Here is a 22,432-nt window from a genome sequence, read left to right on the forward strand (position 1 = left end):
GAGATCTTCAAGCCACCACCAATTTACATGCAGAGTCCCACAAGGAGCAGTCCTCTCTCCAATCCTGATGTAGAATCAGACCATGAGACATTTCAGAGAAAAAGTTCCTTAATAAGATGGAGTAGAAAAGAATTTTAGCTCTATCACTGAGCCAAAGATCCTCTTTGTATGTAATCTGGTGACCACCTTAGAACCCTGCCACCTTGCAAATTAATTTTTTTCACTTTTCCTACAGAAACCCTTGTTTGCAATTCGTATCTAAACATCTAAACAATTAAACATATTTACCTGCCTGAATATCAATAGGAGATGCTAACTCTCCATGTCTGGATTAGAGATTTTTCTACTTGCTGGCAAGTGGATTTTTTTCTATTTGCTGGCCTTGAATTGCATGAAAACTCCTTAATAGCATTCAGATCCTACACTGTATGCTTTTAAGATCATGTTTGTTAGGCACTGGGATTTTGAAATGGGAGTTCCACACGTTCTGCCTGCAATGGTTCACCAGCCTCTAATGAAGGACTAAGAAAAAAAGGAATACGTGAGAAGTTTCTGACCTGACCAAGCTCCTCATTAAGGTCAGAGGTATTCACCAAGGCCCCTTCATCGATTGTCTCATCATACATCTCGTTGTCCCAAGAAATGAAGAAAGAACCCAAGAATTTCTGCATTTCCACTGTCACATACATAGAGACGGGGATAATGAAATTGAACAAGACCATGAAGGACAGGAAATCTGTGAACATTCTTAATAGCTGGAAAGAGAAGAATGGCAGTGAGATAGCTTACAAAAAGGCCTCTCAAAAGTATTAATTTTACCATGATGTTATTCTCATTTATATACTAATTCTGTTGTAAACATGCAACTTTTTTTTAAAGAACAAAATATAAATAACTGCATAAAGAATGTGAATCCTTCTACCTTGAAAGTCTCTCTCTCTCTTTGGGTCTTTTGGTTGTACCAAGGTTCATCAACAGAACGATCACTTATCCAGAAGTACTTCATAGTAGTACACACCAGGGCCTTCCCCACAAGAATGAATAAATAGACAATTAAGAAAACGTTGATTGATCTGGAAAGTTGGAGAGTTCAAAAGCAAATAAGAAAAAAAAGTTAGTAAGACCAAACAGTACTTAAGCCGGAAGGGGGAAAAATGTTTCACTGATAAGGAAGTGCAAAATATGAAACAGGTGTAGACCTGTTTGAAATCCCCAGACGATTATGAGCATTTTGCCAATGTGATACTACGACTACTACTGTGACAGTATATTGGAAGAGCAACCACTGATGAAGATAAAACAGAAAGCGGGTCACTTAACCTAGGATCCCGTTTTGGTTGACTCTTTATGTTTGATCATATGTTTGACCATTTAGACTTTATGTTATAACCTTTTCATCTATAAACATAGAGAAGACTACTATATCACTGTGCCTCGTGATTTCCTTTTTTCTTCTGAGTTCACATTGAGGAATCCACGGTTCTATATTTGATTGGTGACCTTTTCCAAGTATACTCCGCACCCACTAAATTGAAAAAAAACTTTTAAATAGAAAACATCCTTGCAAAGCAGATAAACAGCAGTGTTTATGTACTACTTTAACTATTCAGATCACCTTACATTTCTCAATGACCCTTACAACAGCCCTGTAAAATAAGAGGCTATTATAACATCAACATTGCAGGGCTGGGAGAGAACTGGAAAGAGAACTCTTCCCAGAACTGGACTTCCCAGTTCTCCGCCCTCTCCGTTTAGTTTCATCCAATAGACACAGCATTGACTGCAGCTGTTTTCCCCTCATCAAATATTAGCTTCAAAACCCGTTCCCAAGAACGGGCCTTGAAAGGGCCCCTTCCCCTGGCCCCCAGCCAGGCAGTATAAGGTGGCTTTGGGCCATAGCTTGCAGCCAGATCAAGTGGGGCGGGTGGAGGCTGGCCAGCTCATTAGCAGGCCCGGGACAGAGCTCCTTAGAAGGCAGTCAGCAGGCCGTGAGGCCGTTAGCAGGCCCAGCCTAGCAGGCTGTGAGGCCCTCGTTAGCAGGCCCTCCACCACGACCCTTTGCCCAGGGCCCTCTCCCCTTATCTGCTGCTGGCTCCAGGCACTGAAAGCAAAGAGGCTAGAGTCCAGAGATGGAGGGCGGGAGCTGCAGGGGCAGGGCCAATCAGGATGCAGCCAGCTGATTGGCCCTATCAGGATGCAGCCAGCTGATTGGCACTATTCCAACTTGGGCAGCTGGACACGTTCCACCCCCTAGGCTGTTTCACAAATATATAGATGTAACCATGGATAAGGATGAGCCTATTTTGCCAAGGCTGTTGTGAAGGCCCATGAAAGAAACTCACAATGCCAAAATAAAGACCAGAATCAAAACAATGACAAGTAAGAAAAAGCCTGACTTACTTACTTTTCCACTGCAGAGCGTTTCTGAGATTTCCCCTGGTAATTCAAAGCCATTTTTGTTTCCATCCCAGTATAGACAGCAACACCTAGAGAATAAATGCTATTTTTAAGTGGCACGTAAGCCGAAGCCTAACAGATCCTTTCTAGCAAGTCAGTTTAGTAAGCTGGAAGCCACATGTGGCAACAGCCTCTGTTCAAAAAGTATTGTGTTTGAATATACTGAAAAAGCTAGAAAAAAGCTTAGCATGTGACATTTTATATGCAATGACAGTTTCATGAATGCACAACTTTTATCAGTGATGCAGCTGTGACATATTGGCCTTGTCCTCAGTTTCAGGTCCAATAATACAGCGAGAGAGAGAGAGTGTTTTTCAATTCTCACTAGGAACTGGATTTCCAGTTAAGTTGCATTACTCAATCTTAATGTTCAGCCCCCTTCCCTACCCAGAGAAATCAGCAACAACCAAGCTTCATTTTGAATATTATGGAAACAACCTCCATGTCAAATGGGACCCTCCACCCCACCCCCACCCCCGTCATGGAATGATCCTATGCAGCCAGCAGACTAGCAAGCCACCTAACCAATTGCCCAGCAGCCCTCCAGCAGAACTAGCTCCTGACAGTTCAAGGCAAACTGAAGGGGAAGTTGACATTGAGCACAACAGCTGGCAGCACCAGCTGTCAGAAGCCGAGCAATGCCCAGCTGAAGAGGTGAGAGTGGAGTGGCCTCACACTTGAAGACACAGGGGTTGGTTGCTTAAGAGAGAGGATCTTGCCTTTTGGAAAGGCTGGTTTATTGAGAGTTCTGGATGATCAAAGCTTTTACTGTAGTACAGTTTGTGGTAATGGAAATGTGAAAGTGGAAGAGATTGCAAGGCTTGCGAAAGTACAGCTGGGCAAAGAAAGAGATAGGGGATTTCCTAATTCTGCAGAAGAAAAAGGAACAACACACGCATTTGAGATGTCAGGTTTTAACAATGACTGGAAGAAAACTGCTTACCATAGATTTTGTGGGTAATTTTTAATGTTGCTCCCTTCAGCAAGAGGTTGTCGGGGCCCAGTGCCCTACAACAAGAATAGAAGAGTACAACGTTTAAGATGGAGAACCGTTCTGAATATTTATTAAGATGGAGAAGCACGAATACTATATTTTATTGTTATATTTATGTCCTGCCAAAAACATCCAATGTCAAATTACTAAAAAAAAAAAAAAAACCCCGATGAGTCCAAATACACAGAGAGTTCTTTTGATCTTATGAAAATTCATGATGCACTTGTAAGGATGCTTGAACTGAAAACCCTTTGAAATAAACAGGCCATGCACGTGGCACCTAAAGACAGGATGTGATGGTGCCCTCTGGATTACTTCTAGCAGGTCTGCAGAGGAAAGGCACATGGATATATACAAAAGGGCACTGTAAGAAACCCAACTAAGCTGAGGAGCTCAGATGGCAGATGGCTAGCATGGTGTAGTGGTTTTGAGTTTTGGTCTAGGATCTGACAGAGGCCCAGGCTTGCTGGGTGAACTTGGGCCAGTCACACTTTCTCAGCCTAGCCTACCTAACAGGGCTGTTGTGAAGATAAAACTGATAAGAGAAAAATGATGTCAGCAGCTTTGGGCCACTGCTGGGAGAAAACATGGGGTATACGTGAAATAAATCAATGTCAATACTATAATATCAGAACTAGTCTAATTCTACCACTGTTAGGCAGATTTCCAGGGCATTCAGGACAATTTTACATTTCTTTGCTGCTTACAGATACAAATAATGACACAACCTGTAGTGTTGCCAGGTTCTGTGCAGTAGCAATGAACATTCGCAATAGAACAGTCTGTACCAAGTGAACTGGACAGCTGTGTTTATATACACTCTTACTGCATGTTTTATTTTGTATTACTGTATTTTAGGATGTTTTAAATTCTGGTTTGAATAGATGTATTACATCGTCTTATGCTGGTCTATGCCCGTAATGAGTCTAAGTACCTTCATAAAGGGAGATGTACCTTACACTGAGTGTGGGAGCACCTTATCAGGCACAGAAGGCATTTCAGAACAGATGCTATGTCTTCTAAATCAGGGCTTGATAAACCCCCTGGGCACCAAGTTGCAGTTGTGTCCCACATGTTCACTATTGGTGATGGGAACTTCCACAATGTTATTACAGATAATTTAGAGAGGTCCAAAGTAGGCAGCAGTGAAGCTCTCTCTCAATTCATTCAACACCAAACTGGAGGGCAGGACAAGCCTAATCATACAGAATGATGGCTAAAAAAAGTTTCTTTTAATAACCTGTACCAGCAGCAATAACGGACATGCACACAACATTACAGTATTGTCATCTGTTCAAGACCTCTGAGTCAGAAGAACAGTAAGATACAAAGAAGGGAACATTTGTGGAGGATAGCTGTATTACTCTCCAGGAGCCGTGATGGCTTAATGGAGCTTCCTTGTCAAGAGGCAGTCTACCACAGATTATAGATTTTGAGAGCAAACACCCAGAGGTGTCTGCTAATTGCTGTTCTGTTTATTGCTGATTTGGAGCCATCTCTCCAGTGTTGTTATTTATGTTGTGTTATAAATTGTTACTTGGTTGTTATGATGTAATGAAAAATCTAAATAAATAAATAAACAAGCAAACAAACAAACAAACAAACAAATCTTAAGGGATGATGGATCTATATTATCTCTGAGCTGTGAAGTGACTGTATTAAACAAAATTATAAGTGATCAGGCCAATTGATGTCAGCAGTATTCTTTCTGTCATAAGAAGCACAGACCCATGGACAATCAACAACAAACAGCTGACCAACCTAGCTACAGGTTCTTGGTTGTCCTTGTAGATGTTAATTCTTCCAACAAACCTGCAACACAAGAGGACAATTGTTCTATGTTATTTGCAAGTACAATAAACAGAAGACAACAAATAAATGAGTCAGTGAATACTAAGAACAGAGATAAGAGCAACTTTTATATTTAACAGGTATAATCCAGAAAGACATCTGCCAACAGGCAACTTTAGTATAAAAACAGCATCTCCTCATGTCACAAAAGTGGCAGACGTTGATCCAGGACAGGCGTACAAAGGGCTGAATATGTGGGGAATGTACTCCACAGATTTTAAGATGGGGCTGTACTGGCCATCTAGTTCAGCCAACAGTTCAACACATGAATCTATGTTGTTGCCCCCATCTATATAACAGACTCCCAAGTATTTGAAGAAAGCAATGATGACCCACACCCCTCAATTTTTTCTTCTAGTCACATCAAACTTTCCTAATGGTACCCATTTTTCAGATCATTCCTGACCATGAAATGAAACCCTCATTTGAATCCATTCCAAATTGTCGACATCTTATGGTGCGTGGAAATGGAGACAGTAGTGCAAGCGATCAGACTAGTATGGAACAGAGTAGAACTATTACATCTAATGATTTGGATTCTATGCTTGTATTAATGAAGCTTAAGGATCATATGTGTTTTTAATTCTACAGTCACCTGTCAGTAATAAGGGTGTACAAAAATAACAGTATTTTTCAAGTTCGGATATATTGAATCTGAAACGTATTGATATTTTCCAATATTCTCAAATCCCATCCGTCCCTAGGGTCTTAGCCACAGAGCCTGTTATTGTTTCGTTTTGTTTTGTCTTCATTTGAATGGACTGTTTAATATGTACATAGTTTTATGCATGAAAATTTAAATGTTGTGAGCCACCATGAGACTCTTGCTAGAGATGGGCAGCCTAGAAATCCTTATCCATGGATCCTCTATATATTTGTGAAAAAGCCTGGGGGTGAAACGTGTCTGCCTGTCCAAATTGGAATAGGGCCAATCAGGGTGTAGCCAGCAAAACTGGCTGCACCCTGATAGGCCCTGCCCCTGCAGCTCCTGCCCTCCATCCCTGGACTCTAGCCTCTTTGCTCTCAGACGCCTCAGTGCCTGGAGCCAGCAGCAGGTAAGGGGAGAGACTCCTGGGCAAAGGATCATGGTGGAGAGCCTGCTAACGAGGGCCTCTTGGCCTGCTAAGCAGGGCCTGCTAATGAGGGCCTCTTGGCCTGTTAGGCTGGCCTTGCTAACGAGGGTCTCTCAGCCTGCTGACTGCCTCCTTAGGAGCTCTGTCACAGGCCTGCTAACAAGCTGGCCATCCCCAGCCCGCCCCACTTGACCTGGCTGTGAGCTGTGGCCCAAAGCCACCTTAGCTGCCTGGACGGGGGCCAGGGGAAGGGACTCTTTCAAGGCCCGTTCTTAGGAACAGGCTTTGAAGCTAGTTGGCTATAAAGGAGAATTGATCCAAGATTTCTGGAACCAAGAGAAGGGGGGGGGGTTTCAGGTAGAGGCACTAAATTTGCACCATAGTTGCTGATGCCTCACTTCCAAAAAAAACCCCTCAAGTTTCAAAAGTTTGGACTAAGGGTCCAATTCTATGTGCCCTCAAAGAAGGTGTCCCCATCCTCCATTGTTTCCAACAGAGAGGAGGAGGCATTTAAACTTTAAAGAAAGCCCGGTCTCCTTAAAATTTAAATGCTATTTGTGAGCTACAGCAGTGGCATGAGTTCACTCCAAAGACATTTAAAGGGACGGAGAGCATTTTACATGCACTCTAACTGCACCTATCCAATAGTCCTAAAAAAAATGGACTGGCCATTTTGAATAGTTGGAAAAACAGAAAAAAATATCCTGCTGAATTAATACCAATAAGGGTTTTTTTTTGGGGGGGGGGGTCAGTGCAGATTTGCACAATGCTCTCACCTATCAGTAAGTCAACCCACCATCTTTTCAACACTTACTGGATCCTGGTTCAACTTCAGAATGTACCAAAGCACAGCTGTCTTCCAATACAAGCTGATTCAAGCTGCCAGGGATGGGAACATGTCCCAGGGATGGGAACATTTAACAACATATCCTCTTGATGAGAGTGACCCTAGTCTGAAAAGGATTCAGGCATTATCTGTGTGGCTGATACTTCAGAACTGGGCAGAAATCCAGTTGCCACCTGTTCCGACACACCCTGCCAAGTACTCACTTTCAATCAGAAGACAAAATCACTTCAAGATGATCCACACAGACACAACACAACATCCTACAGCCCAGTTCAGGTGTAAAACCTTTGCTAGGGTCAATGTAGGATAAGTGATCCAAGTCAGCAAGAAAGAAGCTCATCCCAAGACTTACTTGTAGAGGTCTGGCTGAGGCTGTTCACATTCAATTGTGGCAATAAGGCAATCTATGGTTTGGCATGTAGAGAGTTTGGCAGTATCCTGCACAGTGTAGTGAGTCTACATGGAGGCAATAGTACAAACCAATAAGTAACAAACAGTCTTTTGAGGAGTTCAGATGTTTTTTGTACAATTTTTAGCAAGCTATGAATTCAAAATTACAGAAACACTGGTTAGACAACCATCAGGCAACCATGAAAACTTTCATTTTACAGCTGATGTGCGAGAATGTTTACACTTGTATAGGCTGATGCTAAAAATAAGAGAACGTGACATAGTGTGAATTAAATCCTACAAGAATCTAATGATCCTGCTAGAACCCTCAAGCTATGAGGACATGGTCTGTCACTCAACCAGAAGAAATGGTGATAAGAAGGGGGGTGGGCATTTCCCAACAGAAAACCTAAACGTTTTATGGAACACTGAAAAAAACTTAAACACATTTGTTTTATTTTAAAAAGGGTTAATTGTCTTTTTAAGACGTGCTATTACTCAAAATATGTATATTAAGACTATCTAAGTACTAGATAATGGTAATTCCTGTATCTAGTGAAGACATATCCAATATTTTCATGGCTATATTCATTGCTTAAATGGGATTAATTTTGTCCAAAGTTAATATGCTGTGTTAATATGTTAAAATACTATAAGCAGCATATCTAATTACATTTTAAGCACTATAAAATGTAATTAGATATGCTGTTAGTCCTACAGTTACTGTGTGAAACTGTTTCTGTCCAAATAACACGCTCTTTTGTTTACTACAGAATTTTTTCTATGTTCAAAACAAATATATATGCTGAGATGGAACATAATACTGGAGTCTGCAGAATATTTGTTCATTTGCTTGTAAGGTAAGCCCTCTTCCATACATCAAGGAGGAACTGAATGACTTCTGTGTCTTTGGGCTCAAGTAGATTCACTTTTACCCTTTATGCACAGGAGCTACTCCATGCTGTTGCTGTGCTATTGCGTAGGGTCAGGGCCAGGCGGGCTGAAAGGCCCAGCGCTGTCAATTCTGCAGAGCACTGGCTCACCCCATCCCCATCCACCGCTCGGCATAACCAAGAAGCTGCGGAAGTTCAGCGTTTGCTTAACGCGGGCGTTCCATAGCCCTGGGCCGGGACACACCCACGCTGGTGGCGGTGAAGAACATTATCGGGGATTTTCCCCGAAGCCCTGCTGCCGCCAGCACGGGCGTTCTGGCCCGTGCATAATGGGTCTTTATGTGTCTTAGCCAACTTCCGAAAAGGTTTGCCAGGTATGAATGTAGATCTGTTTGTTGCCAGCTTGCAAGACCAGAGTATGACTTCCATGATCTCCCTGGAGAATCCTCACCTCCCTAGGTTGGCCCTTTCAAATTTCTATGCCATCAGTTGAAGCTACCCTGCTTCCAGATGGATATAGAAGATCCGGACAGACAGCTAGTGCCAAGGCTCCTCAGATGCCAACTGACTGAGGCCCAAGAACTATGGGTGATGAGGCCAGGACAGCTAGAATGCTGTCTGCCTGCTCTAAATGGATCTTGCTGACCAAGTAGCTGATGAGTGGAATTGGAGGAAATGTGTACAGGAGATCTGACAGCCAATAATGGGTCATGGCATCCTCCCTCAACATCGGGTCATGAAACCATAACATGAGCATGTCCGCCAAGGCCATCAAGTCAAGCTAAGGGTTGGAATAATCATGGTGGTGTGCTTCAGAATGCCCCAGATCTTCCTTCCATGCTGTTCTAAAATGCAAAGGTAGGAAATCCTCTCTGCAGTGTCTTGGATTCCTTGTGGTTGAGAGAATCCACCCACCTGAGCAGAGGGCTATCTAAAACTGGAAGGCCAGCTCCTGGTCACCCAGTAAGGACATCCAATTAATTTGACTTTGAATAGCCCTACCAGAGTAAGCAAAGGTGTGATGTAACCATCTATGGATGACTTTCCCCAGTGAAGTAGAACAGACTTAGTGGACTAACTTAATACAGCTTCACACGAAGAACTGCATATGTGGCAGCAGGCATTCTGGTTTCCAAGCAGCTGGGCCCGGATCTGTTTGTGGTAATCAGGTGACAGCACTGAGTGCTGACAGAAAAATCTCTATCTCTTGGCTATGCAGATTAGATTCTTCTTTTAATTAATTCTAAAGCTGCCAAAGAATCTAAAACCAACAAGTTTAAAAGGTTCTATTTCTAGAAACGTCCTGGGGGTTGTAAATCACTTCTGTCTCCAAGATATGTTGCCATAATCAATCTTCATAAACAAAACCTGCCCAAATGCTTCCTGAGCTCATTATCTCTAAATTTCCCTCATTTCAAGCTGGGTGAGAAACAGCTCTATTGGATCAACGGTGGGAGATGATTAATGGCATTTGAATTACCAACATCTTGCAACTTGACAGTAGAACTCCAGGTCCTTAAATGCAGTTAAAGTAACTGGTAGGCTAATAAAAAAGGACTCAACATTTATGCATACCTTCTCCAATACATCCTGTTCCTGTAAAACAGGATGTCTAAGGTCATGCTTGGAAGTCCGAACCAGTATAAACAAGGCTTGTTTCCAAATACTGATTACATTCTTTTTATCATGCCTTTCCTCCAAGCTCACATCATACATGGGTCTCCCTTCCTCCATTCTATCTTCACAACAACCCAATGAGTTGAGTTAACCTGCCAAGAAGAGAGACACTAGCCCACAGACACTCAGCAAGCAGGTATCTGAACATCGGTCTTCTCTAGTCCCAAGCTGACACCCTCTAGCCATCACATCTTGTCAACTGATAAACATCCCAACAAATGTCTCAGTGTCAATTCTCTGTAATTTTGTCACTCTTTCCCCCAATTGTTGTTGTTAGGTGCGAAGTCATGTCCGACCCATCCTGACCCCATGGACAAAGATCCTCCAGGCCTTCCTGTCCTCTACCATTTCCCAGAATCCATTTAAGTTCGCACCAACTGCTTCAGTGACTCCATCCAGCCACCTCATTCTCGGTCGTCCCCTTCTTCTTTTGCCTTCAAAGGCTCTTCTCCAGGGAGTCCTCCCTTCTCATGAGGTGGCCAAAGTATTTGAGTTTCATCTTCAGGATTTGGTCTTCTAAGGAGCAGTCAGGGCTGATCTCCTCTAGGACTGACCGGTTTGTTTGACTTGCATTCCAAGGGACTCGCAAGAGTCTTCTCCAGCCCCAGAGTTCAAAAGCCTCAATTCTTTGACGTTCGGCTTTCCGTATGGTCCAACTTCCACAGCCATGCATTGCAACTGGAAAGACCATAGCCTTGACTAGACGCACTTTTGTTGACAGGGTCATTTCTGCTAATTCCCCCAATTACTTTTCATAGAACTATCAAAGGCTAGTAAGGAACCGCACATTATTATGAAATATTTACTCTCCACCTTTATTATTATTGTTGTTGTTATTATTATTACTTTCTCTAGTTCCCTTCCCACAACAATACAACCACATACAATAAAATATATTCCAACAACAACAACAAAACCCAATAAAATAGAATACTAAAATACAATTTAAAACCTATCCCCACCCTCCTCTCTGCTCCCTCCACCAGCTACCCAGACTGGAGATGACATCAGATAAGTAAACAAGTAGGGGGAGCCAAGAAAGAGGAGATTGGGAAAAGGCTCATAAAACTTCAAACTGCTCTGGTCTCAACCATAGGCCTAGTGGAACAGTGCCATCTTACAGGCCCTGCAGAACTTCAACAGCACCATTGGGGTCCAGAATTTAGCTGGCAGGGCAGAAAAGTTCTGCTCTGGTAGAGAACAGGCACACGTTCTTGGGGCCAGGGATCACAAGCAAATTGGTGTTCACAAAGCATAATGCTCTCTAGAGGACAAGTGAAATACAAGGATGTTTACAGTATAAAAACTATTACAAAGCATGGCGTAAACGTATCACAGCAGCCCATGTATAACTTTCTTATTGTGAAGTCAAAAAGTTAACAATATCCTCAGTAAACATTCCCTGGAGATTAAACTACAATAAAGCTGTGCCAAATTGGCAGTGATAGTCCCACTCTATTTGAAGCCCAATTCATGGCCACCTGCTTTAAAAGCCACCAACAAATGCAGGAAGAACAACAAAGAAGCACTATCCCCAAGGATACGAGTATGGCCACAGTCTGCTACAGAACCACATTCAGCAGGACAACCTTGACCATTTCCTCATGGAGGCATCTAAGGCGCGCCACCTCCTGTTTTGAAATCTGTGCTTGGCTAGCACATGGTTGCTCATTTCCAGCCAGAAGTCTTCTCCCATGTTTGTCAACTGCCTTGTCCCGGATTTTTGCTTCCTGACAAGTCATGTGGCTGAGCAGAAGACAGGACAATCCACTCCCCCCCCCCCGCCCCCGGTTTTAGCTTGTCAATTACTGTGACGTGGCGTCAGCCACCAATCACCTTTCAGCACCTTATTCTTACACTCTAGTGTAAGAACCCCCCAAACATGGAAAAATAACTTTTTAATTTAAAAAAAACACTAGATCTTAAATAACTGATTTTTTAAAAAATCAAGCAATATTTAAAAAATCCAGCACAACTTATAATGATTTAAAGTTAGCAAAGAGTTGCGCCAGCCCCAGAAAAGCCACAGGAGGGAGGCAACATCATGAGGAAGACTGAATAAACCCCACAAACAAGCAAAGGGTGAACTGAGGAAAATGCCTTCTGTGGAAATGGTCCTTCTTTGGCATGAGTTTACCCAGAGGTCACCCTTTCTCTCACAATGGATACCCTGTGAAGTAAGTGAGGCTGAGAGACCTCTGAGAGAACTATGACTGACCCAAGATCGCCCAGCTGGCTGCATGTGGAGGAGAAGTGGGGAATCAAACCCCGTTCTCCAGATTAAGAGGCCACTGCTCTTTAACCATGACGCTGAACACACAATCCAACAGCACACTTTTTGTGTCCCAATTTAGTTAATAAACATCCACCAGAGGCTCATAGGACAGCCATAAGGCAGTTCTAGTCTTGAGGAGCATTTTCTTCTGATCAATGGCATAGGTAAGTAAAAAGACAAGGCTGAATTTACACAAACATACAAGTGCAAACATTCAACATTTATTCTATGCTGCTGAAGAAATGTTGCAGTGAGGTTCCTAAATCTTTAAATCAAGCTGACAGAATTTTAAAGGCATTAATAATTTGTTATCCAAAGTTATATAAACATCACGTACAAGTAGAATATGCTAGCTGCCATGGAATTTTGCATCTAAAGGACTTCAAATATCATTTGCAGAATAAGTTTCTAGTTTCATGAGTTGCAAAGGCTGTTTCAGTCACAAGTGGAGCCCTGATCAAACGCAAGGTGATACAAGGCTGTCAGGATCAAATGAGAAGGCACTCCTGACATGTGCCTCCATTCCTATATATCTTCCTTAGAGAAATCTGACGGGCTATTTTTAGGAGGTCAGTTAAGAATTTCGTTACCTTGAAGTTTGATTCTCCATCCAGACTAGCTGTAGTGACGTAACAGGTTCCATCTTTGCTACTTGATGCAAGAAATACAAGGTCACAGGGAAAGGTTTCATCGGTTGTCACTTCTACTATGTCACCAACCTGGAAAAAATTACATAAATTGTGTTTCTTCTTATCTTAAAACAGTATATTGTAACGTGTTCTTTGCCATGGCTTTGTTCAGATACATAGTCAAGGAGAACCCGGAAGAGCTCTTCCAGCAGAGGGGCAATTTCTCTCTCCCTGTGCATGAAGACTCAACTGGAAACAGCCTGACCTCTCACTAGCAAATAAGGGCATTTTAAAATCCAAAAGCCTGTAGCAGTTCATCAAATGGTACCCTTAGAGCCCACCATCCCCTTGCTGCCAACATTTGGGGGTTTGGGAAGACTCACTTAGGCATGTGGAGTAGTCCCACTGTCCTTAAAGATTCATATGGAACAAGGTTTATGTATGTGTGCGGGAAGTAGGAGTGAGTCTGCAGGGTATGACAGCAGTGGAGGTAAGACAAGAGCAGAAGCTGCTACCCACCCAGAACAAGAGCCCAGTACCTTACTTCTTGAATCAGCCATGCCAAAGCATTCCCTGTTGAATGATCATGTGAACCCTGATTTTAGCCTTTTATGAAGGTCTTCTGGAGAAAAGATGATTTCAGCTGTATAGTTTTTACTGACTGTGCTCGGATGTGTTGCTGTGTTTGTCATTATTACAGAAAATTACTGACTTATGGTAACTTAATAATGAAAGCAGTTTCTGGGGCAGAAGCCTGTGGCTCTAATGGAAGGTCAGAAAGGCTGGTGGCATCAAACAAAACTAGAGACAACAGAGTAAAGGTTTTAAAAGGCCACAGCTTTATTGATTACAGTAATATGACTACTAGTTCAGGATAGGGCATAGATCCAGGCATCAGACAGCCTACCTGCCATCTGATGGAAATACGCCTCTGAGTATACTCCCTTGCCACCTGTGAATGGAGTTAAGCAGCTACCTCCAACTGGAAAATGACTGTGTTACAGAATGCTTTAGTTGCTCAAGCTCAGAAATACTTCATACTATTGCAGTTTGCTATTATGCTGTTTGCTTGCTTCTGATTTTCCCTTTAGCTTTATTTCTGATGTCTGTTTGCATCTGTTTTAGCGGTAACTAATAAAATACCACCACCACCCCAGGGGAAAAGTCGCCAAATAGCCTTCATGGGAGGACAGTTCCCCATCTCCATTACCTGGATTGTATCACAGTCTTTCTTCACACGCTTTCCATCCTCAACTACAAAGACTGTGCTTTTGTTGACTTCTCGGTCTGCCCTGTGCCGTAGCCAATCCTCATAACCCTGAAAGAAGAAATGGAGAAAAGGGCCGTCAGAAAGCAACTGAATTACAGGGTGGTGGCTAGATATGCTGCATGGGCAGGTTAGAGCAGTGGTCCCCAACCTTTTCATCACTGGGGACCAGTCAACGCTTGACAATTTTACTGAGGCCCGGGGGGGGGGGTAGTCTTTTGCCGAGGGATGCCGCTGCCGCCTGAGCCCCCGCTCCACTTGCTTTCCTGCTGGCGCCCCTGACTTCCCACCACCTGCTGGGGGGTGCTACCAGCAGCAGTTGCACAGTGCCATGCCAAGGGGGAGCCCCAGCCATGGTGGCCGCTGGAGAGCAACAGAAGTGAGCTGGCGGCAGAGTGGCAGGGCAGCTCCCGAGGCCGCAGCCAGGGAGGAGGAGGAGGAGGAGCTGCGGCCTGGTACCGACTGATCCACGGACCGGTATTGGTCCCCAGATCGGGGGTTGGGGACCACTGGTTTAGAGATCTTAGAATTCTCCTGTTCCATAATTTCCTTTAGTAAGAGGAGGAAAGAAGTGTGGAACTACCTGTTTAATAGCTGTAACAATAATAACGAAGAAAAGAGGAAGTCCACTAGTGACTGGGCTCGTTGGGGTATCTACTATGACCTGCAGAGAGGGAAGGAAAAAATGCAAAGTTACCAAATCTTCCCATGAAACTAACAAGTTGTTCAAAAACTCATTAATTTGACAACAAATACACACAAGTAGTCAACAAAAGCTTAAATTTGTGGAGGACGGCACACAGAACCCTTCTAAATGGTCACAATCAAATAAAATCTACATCTGTTATATAGTAGAGACAAGCACTGATCTCACTGGCTATTACCTGCTCAAAGTTTATCATCAAGAACTTTGTGAAGGAATCTCTCTAGGCTTCGGCAAGCATCATTTGAGGAGCAACTTCTAGTACATGCACAGACATTTGGAATAAAGGTATTCTTTTTTAATAGACAAGTTTTTCTTCTGGTTCATATTTAATCCATGTTAAATGCCAGTAATGGCAGCCTGTGCTGCCAATGGAAATTTGTGGATTATCCAAGGAGGAATTCTAGGTAATGGATCCCAGGTGGCAGACTGAACGCATGTGGTAATAGAAAATTTACCTGGATAGGAGACAGCCTGGAAGTTCTGTCTTTAGCACAAAGTTCCACTACAGAAGAAAGGCAGGATAATAATGTCACCATGCCCACCTCAGATGGTCAGCATATATTCCATGAAATTGGTCCTTCTAAGTGCTAAACAATGGTGAACAGGAGGATCACTGGGAGATGATGCAGCCAAATATGGTGCAATGCAGTGGCTAGAAGGCTGATCTACAAACTGTGAAGTTCCAGATCATATCTCTTCTCTGCTATGAACTTACTGGGTGGCCTTATGAAAGCCATTCAGACCACCCTTACTCCACAATACAGTGTTAATAATACTGGCTTCCATAAAAGATTGCATTATGGATTTCAAGATAGCACACTTCTAAGCATTACATATATCCCATGCTTTAATAAGTGCTTCAGCATCATTGTGGGGGTGGGGGATTTGGGTGACCGGCATTTACAAAGATGAAAAGATGGAGAGCTTATTGTGTGCATTTAAAAAATGCTAATACTCGTTTTGGTAGATCTAGGTCATAATTTGTAAGGTTTTGCTACTTCTTAACACATACATTTACAGCAGAGGGTAAGGATTCTGTGCCAAAATGTTTTATTTTGTATAGAATTAAGAGGTTCCTTTTTGTCATAACCAAGGCCAATTAAAACAGAGAACTTGGCACAATAAAACTTTTGTTTGCTTACAGAGACCATGGCTACCTCTTTCTCACACACACCCTCTTCTCTTGCAATCTTCACTCCCCTCTCCCCTGAACTTTCATGATATCACAATGAAGGTGCAGGAGAACAAAAAGAAAAAAAAACATCAAATTACTGAATTGTTATCAGGGTAAAATTCCAACTCTGATTGCAGTCAATAGCAGAACAGTCAAACAGCATCTGGGGTTTGTAGCATTATTTCCAATTGGCTTAAGTTCAACATAACACTTGTTCCAAGTTACAATTTCATGGGCATTTTGGGAGATTCCTGTTCCTCACAGCAAACCAATCCAATACCACATTAGGAAGAAGCAGCCCAGTATTCTCTGCCCTTGGAGAGATTATTCGTAACTCTGAGGTTTTGCAATTAGTCCTTATGGTTCACTGCAGGACTTACAATATCTGGAAGAAAAGACTAAGGAGGCTCCCTTAGTGTTATTGTTTTATTTAGCTAGAGCTACTTCTGTAGAGTTCATTAATGCCTAATCTCTGAAGCAAGGAGGACATCCCAATTCATGCTCCATTTTCAAAGCAGATAGGATTCAGCCATTGTGACTGTAGCAACTGTGAATTCAACATATGCCACTGGGCAATGATAACCACTGATATACCCCTGATAATATTCAACTTATGAGGAAAGAGCCAAGTGGTTTCTGTTCAGTGAAAATATCATAGACTTTTAAATCAGTAAAGCACCAAATTCAGTAATAAAAATAGACACATTTACAAATGGAGACATACTTAGCATAGAATTTGCAGTGTTCAAAACATTTGTTGATCCTTACAATAGCCTTGTAAAGTAAGCCAGTGTACTACAGAGTGCGGGGGGGGGGGTAGAGGGCAAAGCCAAAAGGAGCCAGATTTAGACAAATTAGTGACGGAAATGACATTTGAAAAGATGACCTTCTCAATATGAGCTCATCTTTTAAAATAGCTTGCTCTCCTAGTATATGTTTTCTGAGCCAATGGACTGTTCCCAGACCAGCCAGTGCTGTGCTTATGAAACTCTCAGAAAGCTGAAACACAGCAATCAGCTGGTCAGTACAGAATCCATATTCCTACTTCTTCTTACAAAATGGAATAAGGTCACGGAAGCGTCATCTTATGAAATCATCAGGATTATAGATTTTTTCTAAAGAGATTTGTGTGCACAGGCCTGGCTGTTGAGACTAGGAAGGAAATATAGACATGCAGTATCCAATTGGGTCTTCTATGTCTATTTCCCATTCACCTACAAGATCATACAGCCTCTGGCTGAATGAATTTTCAGCTTAACATCCAGAAGGCGTTCCTGACAGAGCAGTTCCTCAGTGGAACAGGCTTCCTCGGGACGTGGTGGGTTCCCCTTCTTTGGGTTTTTAAGCAAAGGCTAGATAGCTATCTGACAGAAATGCTGATTCTGTGAACTTATGCTGATGTTAAGTAGATGAGCAGAAGGGATTATGTCTGAGCTTGGCTCTTGTGGCCCTTTCTTGCATGCCCAGGGAAATGCTAATCTCCACTTTGGGGTCAGAATTTCCTCCAGAACACACTGACCCAGGGATTCTAGTTATTTTTTTTTGGGGGGGGGGACATCATCTGGACATGGAATTGGGGTCACTGTGAGCACACAGGTAGTTGTGAAATTCCTGCAATCCGCAGGGGGTTGGAGCAGATAAGCCTGGAGGTCCCTTCCAACTCTATGATTCTATGAATGCAGTATCTGAACTCCTCATTACAACAACAAGGAAACTTACATCCCAAGTAATTAAGAATCACCATAACTGGAACATTAAGTCACAGGTTGCAGATATTGTTAGTGTTATAGCAACAACACATCCAATTTCCTTAAGAAAGAAAATCTAATATTCATTTTGCGAGACAATGGCAAAAACTTTCATTGCTCAGTTCCGAAAATAAATAGCTACTTATGGATTTTACTTTATCTGCAAAAGAAGCCTTACCTGCACAAGGAAGATGATAAGGAAGTAGAAATTGGCAATTCTTCGGAACTGTTCAAAGAGATTCTTTGGGAGAAAATTCCAGATTGTGTACTGCAAGATGAAAGCAGTGATTTAGATCAGCACAATGAATATCACTAATCTGGAGGCACAACACCTACTGGCAGTTCATCAAAATAATGAAGTCAACAATAAATTTCTAACATGTGCTTTAAAAGGAAAAGCCACCCCCACTGAGGGAGAATGATGCATGACACTTCACACATCCACACAGGCTATCTATCACTAGAAGTTGTTGTTGTTACAGACAAATTTCCCTGAAAGTGTACTGATTATGGATGAGACTTCCATTATGACTGAAACACTCCGGGATTTCTACAGACCCAGGGATGGATCCTATGTATCTCAAGAAGAACAGCAATCATGGACCTTTCCAACTAACCCTTTCCCCATGGCACCCTGTTCTGCTCCCCAGAACCTCTTCAGGTACAAGAACAACAAGGGCTGCAACATGACAAAGCAATGAGTGCAAATGTTATAAGATGGAACAATGCTGCTTATGAACCACTAAGCTAGAGACATAAAATGCAATCCAATTCAGAAGAGCCCTTTACAATGAACCAGCTCAGACAACACAGTTCCAGCCATATGTCATCATTCTGATAACAGCAAATGCAGTCACTGGTGGGGCACTAGGTGTACTTTTTGCAGCTTCTGCTTTAAATTAGCAGAAATTATTTATGATGATTTATGCTTAGGAATGCATTTATATGAAACAACAAGAACTTACACACATCCTTTGATGACACTTCACAGATTAACAGAGCAAGCATACCTTAGAGGAGATTATCTTATTATCACAGAATTTCTGTAGAACATAAGCTTCTGTTTCAGAAACCGGGCGGTGGCCAACCAGGATGGTCCGTGTCCCAACACGTTTCTCTTCCCCAGTAAACTGCAAAAAAGAAAAAAAAAATCCAAAAGTCATAATGATGAAAAATATTAAAAAGACAAGAAGTTTCCCCAAGTTTGCTGGGAACAGTGCTCATCTGTGCTTCATGTTTACTGGAGATCCCCTGACATTGTAGTAGTGCACAAGGAAAACTGTGCTCTTTGAAAGTTCCATAGGTGCACAGAGCAGCAATGGAGCTCTTTTTTAATGATAACAAAATACTGGCTTTCCATGCTGTCTTCTTTTACAACATTCAGTGGGAAAAATGCACTTTGCAAATTATACCCTGTGTATCATATCATAAGAAGCAGTTACTTTTCAGAAGTACAGGACAACTCTACTACAAGCTGGAAGCTAAAAACTTATACGCAACCTTCTTTATTTTAAAAAAATAGAGTTTTCTGCAAAAATGTTTGCCAACCTATTTTAGGAAACTTGGAAAGTCCTCAGAAACTTATCAGAGGTTCTTGATCAAGAAGAAGAGTAACAATGCATCGGTGAAAGACAGAAAGCTTGCTCTACCAATTGTGCCCTGCTGTCTGCAGCTGTAAAGGTGTGCATTCTAAATCATCACCTCAAATGACAAAGCATACTAAAATGTTCCCAAATTCTGCATAATATGCAGGAATTTTGCACCAGGCTGTTAGTGGTGGCTTGGTAGACCAGCTTCCCTCAAAGCTGTAAAATTGAAATACACCAATTTATTTTCCAAATACTTTAAAGAGGTCAAATAGGCATGAACATACAAGCTCGAACTTGCAGTCCATTGGCACTTGATACATATCAGTCTGGCTTCTGTCCTGGCCACAGGGTGGAGACGGTGTTGGTCACCCTGCTGGATGACCTACGTTGCCAGCTGGATAGAGTGCTGGTACTTCTATAGACCTGTCGGCGGCTTTTGACATTGTGGACCATGAGATACTGGTCTGCTGCCTCGCCAGCACGGGGATAGGGGGAACAGCCTTGTATTGGATACGCTGCTTTCTCCAGAACCGGACCCAGAAGGTTGCCATGGGGAATGAGTTCTCGTGTCCTTACAGACTCCCTTGTGGGGTCCGTCAGGGCGCGGTTCTCTCCTCCACCTTGTTTAACATCTTTATGCACCCTCATAGAGCACTAGACTATGATCTGAAAAATCCAGGTTCAAATTCCTATTATGTCACAAGGTTACTAGGTGACCTTGGCCCAGTCATTCTCTCTCAGCCTAACTTACCACACACGCTCTGTTACCAAATCCCCACTGGCTACCAGCAAGGGATTTGGGGGATGGAGAGGTTACCAGATTCAGATACCTTTATTGGCATAAGTTTTGATATACTTAAAACAAAATTTAAAACAGGAACAAATTATGAACATAAGACGCATGGACAACAGTAATAAGGCCTTATGCCATATAGCTGATCTGCAGCAGAGATAGATTAGTTCTCGAGATAGTTGACAGGATTTTTGCGAGGTCCACTATCTGACAAGGCTCCTTTACACTCAGCAACATCTTCACTAGATGTTTCTCATCGCTGCACAGATACTTCAGTTTTCCCATAAAACCCCCCAGATAATGATGGAACATCTGAAATTTGGGGCAGTTGAATAATAGGTGGCTAAGGGAATCTGGTACATTGTACCGATGCAGACAGGTTATCTCATTTTGAGGGATTTGAAGGAAGCGTCCTCTTGAAAGGTTTGAGAAGGGAAGATGTTTAGGCGCGCAAGGAGAAAGGCCCTTTTAAGATCCAGGTTGGGAAAGTCCTGGAGATTTGGAGATGGAGCCTGGGAAGAACATCAGAGTCCACCCTCCAAAGTCCAAACCATCCGTTTTCTCCAGGCAAAATGATCTCTGTAGTCTGGAGATGAGCTGTAAGATTGGGAGATCAGAGGCCAGCACTGCTACTCACAGGATAAATTAGGGGTGGGAAAATCACATATACTGCCTCAAGCATTTTAGAGAAAGGAGAGCCAAAAGCTGTACCAGCTACATAGCTGTCTTTTAAAACAAATGTCTGCTTTAAAGCATACAAATTAATCAAAGAATAAATCAGTGTCTTCAGGACAGCAAATGATCTGAAATATTTTTGATGCACTGAATGAAAAGATGTTCTTACCTTAAATTTAGGTATTCAGAGGGTCTCGTGCTATTGAAGGAGTGAGTTCCATAACTGAAATAATACTGCCTTGCAGTAATAGTTAAAATACTGTTGAAGAGGAAAGAGGCCTTTGCCATCAGCATACGATGCAACAAAAGCAGGCATGAAACTCTGAGTAACCTTAGGCTGAGACACAGAGAATCACTGGCCTAACCTACCTCACAGGATGGTTGTGAGGATAAAATGATGGCAGGGAAAATCATATACACTTTCCTGAATGTCTTAAAAGAACACTTCTTTATGCATCCAGAGATTTCGTCTAAAAAGCCTGGAGAGGAGGTTGTATCCTGAGAAACAATGCTAGCTACTTCCACTGTTTTATAGTCAGGTATTCTCCAGAGACTGAAACAACGGACAAAACTGGGTTTTTTTTTCCCAGGTACTGCAATCATAAAATAGGGCAATTTGCAGCATATGAAACACTTCTGGCAGATAAATATTAGCCGAGCCTGGATTCTACTTACTGAATAAATGCTGATACTTGGTTCTTCACCTTTTGACTCTTGGACTGAAAACCTTGTCTCGTCCATGGACGGGTATTTGAGGGTATCTTTTGGGGGTAAGATTTGATAGGGGTTAAGAAACAAAGAACCACAGTTCCTCAAGTTCGATATCGTTGATAGAGCAAAGGCCCAAGTCATCATGGTGTTTCCATGGCAACTGCTGGTCCCAGGGACCAGCAGGCAGTTGGCCCTGGAACTTCAGGATTCAGAGGGGGATAGGTATAGAATATATGTCACGATTTACAGGAAGCAAAAATACGTGGCCTGCTGACCAGGAGGGGGGGGGAAAGGGGAATAAATTGGCCTCACATTTGTAATGTTTTTAAACAGTGCTCAATCTGCATAAATAAGTGGAAGCTTTTCACAAAACAGGATATAGACACTATCACCTGCCACATTTGCAAATCAAGTTGCTGTAAAAGCCATAAACGGCTGAAAAGTTAACAGCTCTAAAGGGGAAAGAAGTCTTTCTTTCCCTGAGGGCACAGGGTGGAAATGCCTTTTGGGAAGTAGTCATTCTGAAAAGCTCCTTATAACCAGAAGTTAAATTCTAACATCTAAAGTGCCAAAAGTGAACCCTGTCTGGAAATCTTATGAGCTTAACCCTGAGGATGCTGGGCCACAGGTAGACATTGCTTTGTGAGTAATCGACGGGGTTAATCAAAGGCCTTCCTTTTTAA

The 22,432-nt window shown here is 42.5% G+C and overlaps 1 protein-coding gene across 7 annotated transcripts in view; it reads right to left on the reverse strand.

Annotated features, from left to right (window-relative positions):
• ATP11C (ATPase phospholipid transporting 11C (ATP11C blood group)) overlaps positions 1-22,432 on the reverse strand; it is an 86,374-nt gene that overhangs the window by 45,126 nt on the left and 18,816 nt on the right. For 3 of the 7 annotated variants that reach the window (XM_077308273.1, XM_077308271.1, XM_077308274.1), the window contains exons 2-12: positions 18,992-19,111; positions 18,160-18,249; positions 14,937-15,017; positions 14,297-14,404; positions 13,048-13,176; positions 7,575-7,678; positions 5,213-5,263; positions 3,401-3,465; positions 2,405-2,486; positions 923-1,073; positions 558-755 (exon numbers count right to left, since the gene is read on the reverse strand). In XM_077308273.1, the coding sequence (XP_077164388.1) occupies positions 558-755; positions 923-1,073; positions 2,405-2,486; positions 3,401-3,465; positions 5,213-5,263; positions 7,575-7,678; positions 13,048-13,176; positions 14,297-14,404; positions 14,937-15,017; positions 18,160-18,249; positions 18,992-19,111 (1,179 nt within the window). Of the gene's footprint in view, positions 1-557; positions 756-922; positions 1,074-2,404; positions 2,487-3,400; positions 3,466-5,212; positions 5,264-7,574; positions 7,679-13,047; positions 13,177-14,296; positions 14,405-14,936; positions 15,018-18,159; positions 18,250-18,991; positions 19,112-19,854; positions 19,891-21,713; positions 21,909-22,432 lie in introns of those variants that run through there. The other 4 variants (XM_077308268.1, XM_077308267.1, XM_077308270.1 and 1 more) reach the window with 3 other exon arrangements.

Source organism: Paroedura picta, chromosome 13 (assembly GCF_049243985.1).
Source record: "Paroedura picta isolate Pp20150507F chromosome 13, Ppicta_v3.0, whole genome shotgun sequence".
Classification (NCBI taxonomy): Eukaryota; Metazoa; Chordata; class Lepidosauria; order Squamata; family Gekkonidae; genus Paroedura; species Paroedura picta.